General features: G+C 38.2%; 1 protein-coding gene across 1 annotated transcript in view; it reads right to left on the bottom strand.

The window, feature by feature from the left end:
- The window catches only part of LOC135201677 (calcium-activated chloride channel regulator 1-like), a 63,670-nt gene that overhangs the window by 42,873 nt on the left and 7,764 nt on the right, over nt 1-13,033 (bottom strand). Inside the window, exon 2 of the mRNA XM_064230801.1 lies at nt 9,112-9,207. Within this exon, the coding sequence (XP_064086871.1) occupies nt 9,112-9,207 (96 nt within the window). The remainder of the gene's footprint in view (nt 1-9,111; nt 9,208-13,033) is intronic.

Raw genomic sequence — 13,033 nt, 5'->3', positions numbered from 1 at the left:
CCTAGGGTTAGGTGGCAATGAAAAGAGAAGTTATTTCTGTCGCCTTTTCTCCCAATTTAATCTTTTCTGTTGTCGCCTCTCTTGAGTTCTCTGCGTTAAAGACAATCAAAAGCTTTCTCCTTGTTTTCTCTCTCTCTCTCTCTCTGACGGCATGAACGTGATCCATTGCATTGTTTGTGTACTCTGATTACCTGACCAAGCCTTTTTCCTTTCGTCAGAGATGATTGTTTTGCAATTGTGTCTGTTATGGACGGCACCAGTTTGCATAGTTTTCATTCTATGTTGAAGGGCTATGAAGCTAATGAAGGCTGTCGTAAAAGACTTCCCATTTTTCTAGGTACTGCAAAACTATGCCTATAGCGGCAATCAAATAATCAGATATTAGTCACGAAGGCAGATGAATAATCCCTGATGCGATGAAGAAATGCTTGGTCAAGCTATCAGAGTACTGATGAATTTCAGTGAAAGGTGGGTTATGGGTCTAGGATGAGATGGTTTAATTTTGAGATGGCTGAGGAACCATGATTTTCTGTTAAATTGTTTTCTGTTTTATTGGATATTTTATAATGTCACCTTTGAGGTTCTAAAAAATTAATAAGAATTCTTCACTCAGACAGAGAGTAGTAACCCGTGAAAGGCTCATTTTAACTCTTTCTATGTCGATGGAAATAGACAGCTGGTTGACTACCAATGTAAACAAACACCTGTCGCAACGTTTCCAGCGCTCAGCGATGGAAATGAATAGGAAAGAAAAGGAAATCTGACAACGATGTCCAATTCGCTACTACGCGGTTGATAACGATTCACTCGTAATTTATTTCTTTGTTTTTTTTTTTTTTGGTGGTATGAAAAAGCTATCAATCAAACTTTCCAGTACATACTTGATGAACAAATACCGAATCTATCTCCACTTTACTGGCAATCCGTTAATGGAATTCTTAATAATCTGCAACCGCAATCTTTACGAGAACTGCGAAACACCAGATAGAGGCGGTGAAAATTACCTTGAAACGGACAATGGATTTTAGATAAGTCATACATAGTAAAGATAGCAATCGATTTCAACAAGATACACTATATAATATGGTTGTATATATTTAGATTATATATATATAAATATATATATATATATATATATATATATATATATATATAATATATTATATATAGATATAATATATATATATATATTATATACATATATCATACATATCCATATATATATATATATATATATATATATAGTATATATATATATAAATATATATAGATATATGTATAATATGTACATATAGCTATATATATATATATATATATATATATATATATATATATATATATATACACACAATATGTACAAAACTGATTCTGAACCTTTCAGTAACAACAGCAGTTCCCAACAGCCCCTGGCTTAATCAATTACAGCTGGCATCAACGGCTGACATCTGTGACATGTTTGGGTCCACCCTCTCTCTCTCTCTCTCCATATAAATACGAGTATTCTTACCGACGTGTGTGCTACTACCACTACGATTATTAAGATTATTTTTACCTTTGCTCCTTTGGCTACTCCTTCAGGAAATTTAGAAATGTAATGCTGTTGCTCTTGTTTTCTAAATAGATTGGAGAAGCTCTTACATCGGTTTGAGAGAAGATATCCATTCTCACTTTGGGGAACTATATAACTCCTTTTCTGTTTATTTCTCGTATTCTTATCTGAAGCCTCTATCTCCGTCGTCACTGCCCAAGTCACCTATACCCAACTACCAGTTAGGCGTTGTCCCTGCAGGATTTGTAGCCTCATTTCTCCTCCAACTTTTATGAATGGTCTGCAAAAGTTCTCCCCTCCTCCCAACCGTAAGCGGATGGAGTCCACGGCCTGTAAACGTTCTTGTTTTTCTCTCTATACTCTGAGACTTATTTCTACTACTATCACGTTGCCTTACTCGGAGAATATGTGGGAGGTTTTTCCCAGCAGACTACAGACACCTGTGCCAGTTCGGAACTGAAATAAATGCCTCTGTTCTCATTTGTCAGCGTAAATTTCACAACATTTAAGAAATATCAGCTTTTCACGTCATTTTACGCATTGGCTTAATAAGTCTTCCCTAGAGAGGGAAGAGCGGTACTTACTTCGTGATACAGACACATGGTGAGTTGCCATCCCTCAGAACTTCACACATTCTAAGACGAAGCGGTAACTGTTTCATTAAAAAGTGTTATAATACCTGTTCAAAAAGTGACACACGATAAGCCCACTCACTTGGTTTCTCGGGCCTCTGTGTGACCCATTCCCGTTTCCTGAGGAACATCCTCCCGAGGATGTCATGCAACTGGAACTTCAGAATACCATTCTTCTTCCATTTTAATACTTTTGATCTATTTGTTAATTCATTAAATTATTCTTTTTAATGAGTGTGATCTCTTCTTTCTGTATTTCTTCCTAATGAACACCATATTCTTTGGAAGCTTGAATTTCAAGTCAGCGGCCCTTGTGGGCTTGTTCCACACGAATATGTTTCATCTTCTGACTAATAATAAATTCTCAATAAACCTAAGAACCGTGGCATGTTCTAAACATTCAATTTTGTGGTAAAGCTGCTAACCCAATACCAGGCACCGAGTACCAGTAATAATTAAATAACAAATGGTCACCAATGAAGTTGTATTTATGATCTATGCGGAAAGTTTCGACAAATTCGTGGTTCCATTTGCAGCAGAAGAAATGTCGTCCCTGTGCACCGAGTTTCGGGGCGGCTGCCTGAACCGGCGCGTTGTCCTCCTGAGTAATGAGCTGAACAACTCCCCCGAGGTAACTCGAAAGGTGACCGAGGTCATGAGAGTGAGGACCCATTCGCTCTGTATCCCACTCAATAATTCACTTAAAATTCAAAAGGTTATCGAGGCTGCGAAGTGAAGCCTAGTATATCCTTTGAGAGACAGTCCCGCCATTCATGCCTTTGACATCGGCTGAAGATGGATGGCGACGGGGTCATGGCGCGGAGGGGCTTCGGTCGCTCTCCCTCGACGGCGGCGATTTTGTCGCCCAAAAGGCTCTCGAATCAATCAGGTCCAGAACGAGAGGTTTCTGGAAATGAAAAATGGAGTGGCAGATGATGCGCATCCATTTTCCCATAAACAACCAACATTCTGGCCGTGAGGAGGATCTTTTGAGTTTTTTAAATGCAGCTTTAAAAAATGCAATATAATGAATTCAATATGTGGGTATCTGGTTCAACATTTTACTCTTCACATTCTAAAGAGTCATTGTTGACGTTAGACTGCCATTCTGCTTGAATTTTTTTATATAACAATCATCCAGAAATTGGACTTCATGGTTTCTCAATGCCAAGAATTTTCCTACAAACTCATTTATTACTCATAACTGCTAAAAAAGTCAGTTTACCACATGGAAAACCAACAGCCATTAGCTGACCGTTTTCTATAGAGAGCCAATAACAGGTAAGCCTCGAGGGTGTGTCCTCAATAACTACCCACCCTCTTCCAAGATACAAAAGCTGACGCTTCGTGAATCACTTTTCTTTTTCAAGCCTCAACATCATTTATCACAAGCTGATGACAGAGGGAAGAAGAATAGATCAAAACTCACTTATTTCATAATCGTGTTCGTATATCGGTAATATAACGGACGAATCAATGATAAAAGGAAAATCCAAAATCACGTTTCCTCGAAAACTGCCATAAATGGAAAAAATCTACTCTATTAAAAAAAAAAAACATATAGAAATAAAGATTGAAAATACTATCTGACTGTGAAAAATATGTTTCAAGTATAAAATAATTATGGACCTTTCGTTAAAGGAAATGTCTCACTTTAATCCTAAGCTCGCTGCGCCAAACATATATTTGTTAAACGCGGAAATCACAGCTGAAGTAAACATTCAGTTCATATTATTCCATAATCTGTTGTTGTTGGAGCAAAATCGATTGCAATTATTTCATTTCATGAACAACCGCACTTCTCTGTCGGCTGCTGAACTTCCGCCCGGGATGTTGACTGCGTGACCTCGCTTACTCTCTCGCTCTGATGGGAAGAAGCTCGGAGACTGAACGTCTCCCGAGTCTTTTCTCTCCCTGCAGCCTCTTCAACCTTTTATCGGTTGTTTACTTTTCCCCTTGAAGTCACTCAAAAGGGAAGCGTTTCTGTTTCCTGTGTCAAGGGCAGGATTTTCAACTGTACAAAGATTTCCTTTCATTATTAACTGATCTCAATGTGCATTTTTCAGCGTTTTCGATTTGTTTTCAATACACCTTAGTTGTGGTTAGTGTCACGCTATTACGATATAGGTATGAGTAAGTTTGTTTTGTTAAGCAGGCCAGTTAACTAAAATAACTCATGGTATTAGAACGACATATATATCCTTTCATAAACTAATAATTTCTTTCTATACGATAATTTTTTAAGAGGCTGAGCTGCCCATGAATGTCAATGTCTTGAGAAGTTCAATGCTCAGTTTACGTTGGGTGTATTTATGTGCTTTTGTCTGTTCTGAGAGAGAGAGAGAGAGAGAGAGAGAGAGAGAGAGAGAGAGAGAGCATCGCTGAGGTTACACAGTTAAACTTTTATTGTGAAATAATTGTGCACAATATGAAGTGATTTGATTTTTTGCGTGTCATATTTTTTCCTCTCCTATTTTTTTCAACAACAGCGACCTACAACAATCAACTAACAACCAGAGACATCGTCAATTTGAGGTAGCCCCGTAAGGATACGATGGTACATGATTTTCGACGTCTAGTATTTTTCCTCGCTCACACGCCCCCAGCTGTGATCAGCACCGTCGACTGACCACCAGGTACTTAATCTGTTTCCTAGATCACAATGCGTTGAAGTGATTGTCTAAATCCCTGTTTTCGCTCGAAATCGAAGCCTTTGCCTGTGAGAGAGGATCAGCTTTATAACATGCAAAATAATTTCTCTGGTCACGGATATAAAAAGAAAAGGTATCATAGTTCGCGGATGAACTGTTTTATTTATAAAGACATGGCGTCACAACAACGAAAATTACCATTAGTGAGAATAAATATCAGGGCCCATTCAGCGTCTAGAGAGAGAGAGAGAAAGAGAGAGAGAGAGGCTCCTGTTATCCCCTCCAGTGCTAAGGTCGAGGAAGACTTGAAAAAAAAAAGTTCCTCCATCGACGTCTTTCCTCTCCAACAAATCGATTCCTGCCTGATCAGCGAGTGCGGACCGTCGACGCTCCTGAAATAATGTATAATAGAGAGAATGAAAACGGAAATGATATAATAGAAACTTAGTGGAAGGCGATTCGTGCATCTTCCAACTCAGTTTCATCTCGGTAATTTGATTCCTTCCCTAACCACCTGTAGTCCTATCAGCCTTGTGGCTGTCACATCAAGAATAAAAAAAAGGGGTAAAAAACCCACCTCTGGACCACAGTTGGCCTAAGGATATCTATCATACCTGCGCCTAACTCTCTCTCTCTCTCTCTCTCTCTCTCTCTCTAAATTAACTCTACCCCATAATTGTTCCGTTCTGACCCTTGGCAAGTAGCGACCGCAGGCAACTTTTTCTCATTCACATCCCAGATACATTCGTTGGGCTCCATAGCATTAGCGCTTACGGTAATTCCAAGGCGAACGAATGTTATACGATGCGTAACGCAACGCTCAAAATGTCAACGATGAGAAGAGAGAGAGAGAGAGAGAGAGAGAGAGAGAGGAGAGAGAGAGAGTTGGTTGTACTACTATCGATTCCGATTTCAACTGACACGCGGCAATTTCGTTTATTGGCATGTTGATTAGTCTTACTAATGACGATGCTCCGGTAGATAAGAATGGGAATGGCCTGAACGCAGCCTTTTATACAAATAGTTTTTGCATTATATTAATTCCATGTCCATACCAGTTATTTACTGCTGAACATGAGTGTTCAATCTTCTCCCCCTCAACAAAGCCGCTTGTATAAAAAGTTCTTAGCACAATTAATGATCCTATTATAAAACAACTCCCCCGTAATAATACTGCAAAAGAACATGAAAAAAAGCCATCGTCTTCTTCCACACTTTAGTTTGTAATTGCTCATTATTATTAATAATTGTTATCTAACTTTTCCCTCCTCGTGCTCATCTTTGCCTCTTGGATTATTTTGTTTCTGAGGACTTCCTTTCGTGTACAGAGCTTTTGGCTCATAATGAATATCTCTTCCAGACAGGTATTTGTCACATGGTTACCAATCCCAGAAGAGGCTTGTTTACTCAAGCTTAGGCACTGGGGAGGGCTACAGCTGTAGTTTTTTTTTTTTTTTTTTTTTTTTTTGCAGAACTAGGAACTTTTAATGGCTCCTGCATTGATTTCAAGAACCAATTACTTTTATATCTTGCAAAATATGGATCTGTCCTCTTTTTTAACTTTTGCACAAACTACGTCTCCCGCATTATCTTGCATCAAGTCGATGTGTCGAGGCCGCAGATAATGAGACGCTTGTCGATGGAAATCTGTCAATTACTGCAATAGCTTCTCATACAGAGGTAAAAAATGCAAATCGTCTGTAACCAGGCAATCTCCCTCTGTACTATCACAGCCTGATTATTTCAATACTAGTGCACAAGCAAAGAAAATTAAATTCTAAATAATTTCATATCTTCATTGGTACTCTTCACACAACTGGATAGCATCCAACTACGGTTACAGAGAGAGAGAGAGAGAGAGAGAGAGAGAGAGAGAGAGAGAGAGAGAGAGAGAGATGAAACCACAAGGAGGAAGTGTTGCCAGAGAGGTTATTTCATTTGACATTAATTGCAAACCTCAAAATACGGGTTTATCCACCGGATTGATAACAGTAATTTGTGACCTCGACAACTGGGTTTCAGAAAACTTATTTCAGGCACATGTCAATGGAACCGGGTCATGATCATCCGCCCATCTGTTCCGGGCACAAAATGCCCAAAGGAGACCTGAATGATAAGGTAAACGCTTTCTTTCTTCCTTTGTTTGTAGAATCAAGGAAATGATTTAACTCCCCAAATCTTCTTTTGACATAAAATTAATTCTCTTTAATTTCTTAGGTTATAAACGAGTATCTATAGTATCTTTTTACTGTAATGTAGTTAAGGTATTTTTTCACTATTCTTAAATTTCTTATAGACTGACTAATAGAAGACTGGTGTCGGAAAGCGTATGTGATCGTACCATTTGACATCAGATATCAATCTTATCATTCAAAGGCACTCTTCATACTCTCGATATACGGACAGGAGTACATCTCAAAGAACATGCAAATCATCCACCAATCATGGCGGTCCACCTTTCGCTTAAAGAACTGTCCATTGTTAACTTAAAAGAAAAAAAAAAAAAAAAAAACGAAAAAACCGCAAGTGACGGTGCGTTTTCACAGGATATAAATGACCAAAACAAATCCTTTAACGAGTCCGTGAGAGAGAGAGAGAGAGAGAGAGAGAGAGAGAGAGAGAGAGAGAGAGAGAGAGCGAAGAATGTCCCCGTCGTTGAAACTGTCCACAGATGAGAAAGTGACAGCGAGAAGCCCTCCAGAAAGACGAATTCTGAGAGTCTGCGATTAGGAGAGGCTCCGTTAATTCGAAGCCCCTGCGAAGGCGACCACAGGAAACCCCCAAATCCGTGAAAGGAACCACATCTTGAAAGAAGTAAAAGTTGGAGGTTTTGTAGAAGAGGGAGTGAGCTTTTTCAAGACGACGTTCAAGGAAGTGGACGTGAAAAATACTTTGGTCGGGAAAAAAGAATCCCAAGAAACAAATAAACTCGTTAACAACTATGCAAAAGAAAGAATTTAGTTTGGTCAGTTTCTCAAAAGATCTTACAACACTCAATAGAATACAGGCATATTCTTGCTTCGCGGAACGAAACGCACTATTCTCCTCTCTCTCTCTCTCTCTCTCTCTCTCTCTCTCTCTCTCTCTCTCTCTCTCTCACTCTCTCTCTCTCTCTCTGTGTTCCATGAAACTACTCGAACCTCTGCACCTTAATGAGCTCTTATTTATAAAAAAACAAAAGTTCATTATCTTTAAAAGCAGTTCGAACCCAGTGTATTACTAACAAGAACTCTTTATCTCTGCTCGTCGAGGATTTTGTTCTGGCCCACGAATCGACTTCAAAGCTGTGGGTTTTGTTTAATTAAGCACACTGCATCCATCCTAGACCCAGTATTAATGGAATGATGCGGCATCGACTGCTAGATTTTTCATTTAGGTTCTTTATCTTCACAACCTTTATAGAAACCGGTCACTGAGTGAAATCATTGCAAATAAATTGAGTGATGTTTTCGACTGATTTTTAAATGTATTTATTTACTCTTTGCTCTTACACCTTTGATATATAAAGCTTGTCTACATAACTATAAATTGATTTTTGTCAATGATTAAGAATATGAGAAGTACCCTACTAAGATGTAAGACGTCTTCAGTCACACACACACACACACACACACAAGATAATGGAGGAGAGACGGATAGGCAAAGATACGCTGGTTGTTTCTCCCGACAGCCTCTGGACAGCCAGCATGTCTCTGTCTCTGTCTCTGTCTCTGTCTGTGGAGCTGGTAGCCCTTGATGTCAACACGGAATTTCCAGTGTGTATTCATGTATCTATTCTTAGAAAAACCTTTGACTTGGAGATATGCAGCGAAATAAAACCTGCAACCTCGCAGTATGCGTGTGGGAGAGGGGAAAATAGACGACGTCATGATATATCGAAGCAGTTTATATAATATATATCCACAACTTGGGCCACCAAAGATTTATTGTATTTTTAATCAAACTCTCCCAAATCGTTTCTTTTCTCGTCCGGATTGTGAAATCGAACGCGGGTTCCTCTGGTGGAACAGGAGAATGATGTCACTTGCATTATTATTATTATGAGAGAGAGAGAGAGAGAGAGAGAGAGAGAGAGAGAGAGAGAGAGAGAGAGAGAATTCTGTGTTATTGTTTGATCACTACACCACCCTCTCACAAGCAGCAATTACATTAAGAATCGAAAGTTGAAAAGGTGGGGAGGGAGACTGACACTCGACCCTTGAGATTTGAGGAGGCCGCTGGTCCTCTCGCCTCACCTTGAGTGACTCCGCTGGAAAAGTGAAGTTTAGGATTAACTTACCTCGAGTCCTTGGACGACGTCCTGGCACACGGAGGATGGAATTTGATCGTCGAGAGCGACCACAACGCCTTCGTAGCCATTGTCCCGGAGGACGACCTGAGGGTAAAATTAACTTCGCATTAGACAAAGGAAGCTCCGCCCAGTGCACAGAGGGAACATTGATTTTGAAAGAACAGAGTTGATCTTGGCGAAATGAAAGGAAGTGACAGTATATCAGATTTGTTAGAAATCTTTAGCTAGTATATCATCAGTAGTAATATCAGTGGAAAGCTGTTTAACCTTAAATTAACATTAAAGTTTATACTGTTTGTATATATATATATATATATTATATATATATTATATATATATATAATATCTATGTATGTATATATATATATACTATATATATATATATATATATATATATATATATATATATATATATATATATATATATATAAATATCGAATAAATTTGATTTAAAATTTCGTTCGTTAAAGGTTTATGAAAAAAATCACACAAACACTACACACACACACACACACATATATATATATATATATATATATATATATATATATATATATATATATAAAGATCGAATAAATTTGAATTAAAATTTCGTTCGTTAAAGGTGTATGAAAAAAATTCACAATATACCATATATATATATATATATATATATATATATATATATATATATATATATATATATATATATATATATATATGTATATATATTGTCAGGTTAATTTGTTAGAACAATCGTAATCCGCTTGTTCCTTATTGTTTACCTGTTAACCATTAACCTGTTTCTTCTTTCTCTTTGGGGTAAAGTGAGTTGACGTCTGCGTACGATGCCTGATTTTAGTCAGTCAGTAGCACAACTTCGAGGGGTCAGTATGGAGCAGCTGCAGGTATTGCTTACCTGTTGGTCTCGACAAGAGGTTGGGGATCTCCTTGTCTGGTGGTGTAGCATCATCTCCGTTGGCAGCATGTGCCTGTCATGACGACAAAGTTCGTCTGTTGGCTGCATTGGAAGTTCGACTCATCGTTCCTGATGGCAGCGTGTGGGTGTCTCTACAACAAAGTTAGTCTGTTGGCTGCGTTGGAAGTTCGACTCATATGTTGGAGTGGCTTCGTTCCTGATGGCAGAGTGTCGGTGTCTCTACGACAAGCTCGTCTGTTGGCTGCATTGGAAGTTCAACTCATCTGGTTGGAGTGACTTCGTTCCTGATGGCTGCGTGTGGGTGTCTCTACGACAGAGTTAATCTGTTAGCTATGTTAGAAGTTCGACTCATCTGTTGGAGTGGCTTCGTTTCAGATGGCAGCATAAGGCTGTTACGACGATAAGTTCGTCTGTGTGATATTTTGTGAGCCCACCTCTGTGTAACCTTATTGTGGTTCTGGTATTTATTTCTTGTTATTAAGACAGAGTATTTTTTGAGACAAAAAAGTTCTAGTTATATGGAAGTGTGTAATTCAGAGTGTATCCTTTTGGGGTTGTATAATCACTAATAAGTATTTTTGAAAATGTTTAACTACACTCAAGTTTTTGTTCAGTCATTTGGGTAAATTTGTGAGGTTTAATTGACTGACTATTTGTTATGTGATTATCTGATCCTTTATTGTAATGATTCCCCTGTGTTTTGTGAGATTTATTTACTGTGCTGCTCATGTATTAATGATTCGTTCATTTAGTTGTAATGTCAGTTTTTGACATTTATGTATTGGCTTCTTTTATTTTCATTTTAAAGTGATTAATAGGTTTAGCTACTGACACATTTGTAGATAATGTATACTATTATAAATATAATATTTAAGTTTAGGTACCCTTTTTTTTTTTTTTGTGTCGAGTTCCTTCCTCCACTGTTGGTCTCATTCACTGCCAGTTTTTACAGTCCCGTTTGCTTTAAAGTTTAAAGAACCTGATGAACCATCGTCGGTTCATAACAATGGCGACCTTAGGCCAGGATTCGGCACTGTTTGGCTGGCAGGTTTGTGGCAGCATCGGAGGTGAGTAAGAGAGGTGCAGTTTAATTTTTTTTTTTTTTTTTTTTTTTTTTTTTTATTGAGGTAGGGAGGTGTCAGGTTAATTTGTTAGAACAATCGTAATCCGCTTGTTCCTTATTGTTTACCTGTTAAACCATTAACCTTGTTCTTCTTTCTCTTTGGGTAAAGTGAGTTGACGTCTGCCGTACGATGCCTGATTTTAGTCAGTCAGTAGCACAACTTCGAGGGGTCAGTATGGAGCAGCTGCAGGTATTGCTTACCTGTTGGTCTCGACAAGAGGTTGGGGATCTCCTTGTCTGGTGGTGTAGCATCATCTCCGTTGGCAGCATGTGCCTGTCATGACGACAAAGTTCGTCTGTTGGCTGCATTGGAAGTTCGACTCATCGTTCCTGATGGCAGCGTGTGGGTGTTCTACAACAAAAGTTAGTCTGTTGGCTGCGTTGGAAGTTCGACTCATATGTTGGAGTGGCTTCGTTCCTGATGGCAGAGTGTCGGTGTCTCTACGACAAGCTCGTCTGTTGGCTGCATTGGAAGTTCAACTCATCTGTTGGAGTGACTTCGTTCCTGATGGCTGCGTGTGGGTGTCTCTACGACAGAGGTTAATTGTTTTAGCTATGTTAGAAGTTCGACTCATCTGTTGGAGTGGCTTTCGTTTCAGATGGCAGCATAAGGCTGTTACGACGATAAGTTCGTCTGTGTGATATTTTGTGAGCCCACCTCTGTGTAACCTTATTGTGGTTCTGGTATTTATTTCTTGTTATTAAGACAGAGTATTTTTGAGACAAAAAAAGTTCTAGTTATATGGAAGTGTGTAATTCAGAGTGTATCATTTTGGTTGTATAATCACTAATAAGTATTTTTAATGTTTACTACAAAGTTTTTGTTCAGTCATTTGGGTAAATTTGTGAGGTTTAATTGACTGACTATTTGTTATGTGATTATCTGATCCTTTATTGTAATGATTCCCCTGTGTTTTGTGAGATTTATTTACTGTGCTGCTCATGTATTAATGATTCGTTCGTTTAGTTGTAATGTCAGTTTTTGACATTTATGTATTGGCTTCTTTTATTTTCATTTTAAAGTGATTAATAGGTTTAGCTACTGACACATTTGTAGATAATGTATACTATTATAAATAATAAATTAGTTTAAGGTACCTTTTTTTTTTGTGTCGAGTTCCTTCCTCCACTGTTGGTCTCATTCACTGCCAGTTTTTACAGTCCCCGTTTGCTTTAAGTTTAAAAAGAACCTGATGAACCATCGTCGGTTTCATAACAAATATATATATATATATTCCATAATGAAAACTTGTGATTTCTTTTTATATAGATCGTCAAAGATGTATAAATTTTCTATAATGAAACTTGACGTTATTGACAATCAGTTCGAAACTTCTGTAAGATTTGATGTGAAGCATTTTGCATGGTAGGAAGACATTTACTAGTGTCATAATGCTAGTGTGGCGTCCAAGACTAATGATTTTTGATGAATTAATCTAACATAAAGGAAAAGAAATGTAGAAATTTTTATACCAAATATTCATTTAACTAACGGTCTTTAACACAGAGATTTTCGTTCTAGTAATCTATGATTTACTTAGTAGCTGGGTGCTAGAGAGCTGACAAGAGTCTCATCTTATACTGACTCCAGCGTAAAGGTCCCATGGAACGGAACGAGACCTACGAGCTCATTCAGAGCTGAAAAAAACGGAAATTGACAGAGAAAGGTTTGAGAGGTGGAACAGGAGGAAAACATCGCAGTTGCACTATGAAATAATTGTTAGGAGAGGGTGGAGAGTAAGATGGAAGAGCTAGAATATGAAAGGAGGTACAGTAAAAGAAACGAAAAGGGTTGCACCTTAAGTAATCCCTACAGTGCACTGCATGAAGTGCACTGATGGCACTACCCCTCCAATGGTTATAGAACC

This window comes from Macrobrachium nipponense, chromosome 28 (genome assembly GCF_015104395.2).
Source record: "Macrobrachium nipponense isolate FS-2020 chromosome 28, ASM1510439v2, whole genome shotgun sequence".
Taxonomy (NCBI): domain Eukaryota; kingdom Metazoa; phylum Arthropoda; class Malacostraca; order Decapoda; family Palaemonidae; genus Macrobrachium; species Macrobrachium nipponense.
This window is presented reverse-complemented; position numbering and strand designations above follow the sequence as displayed.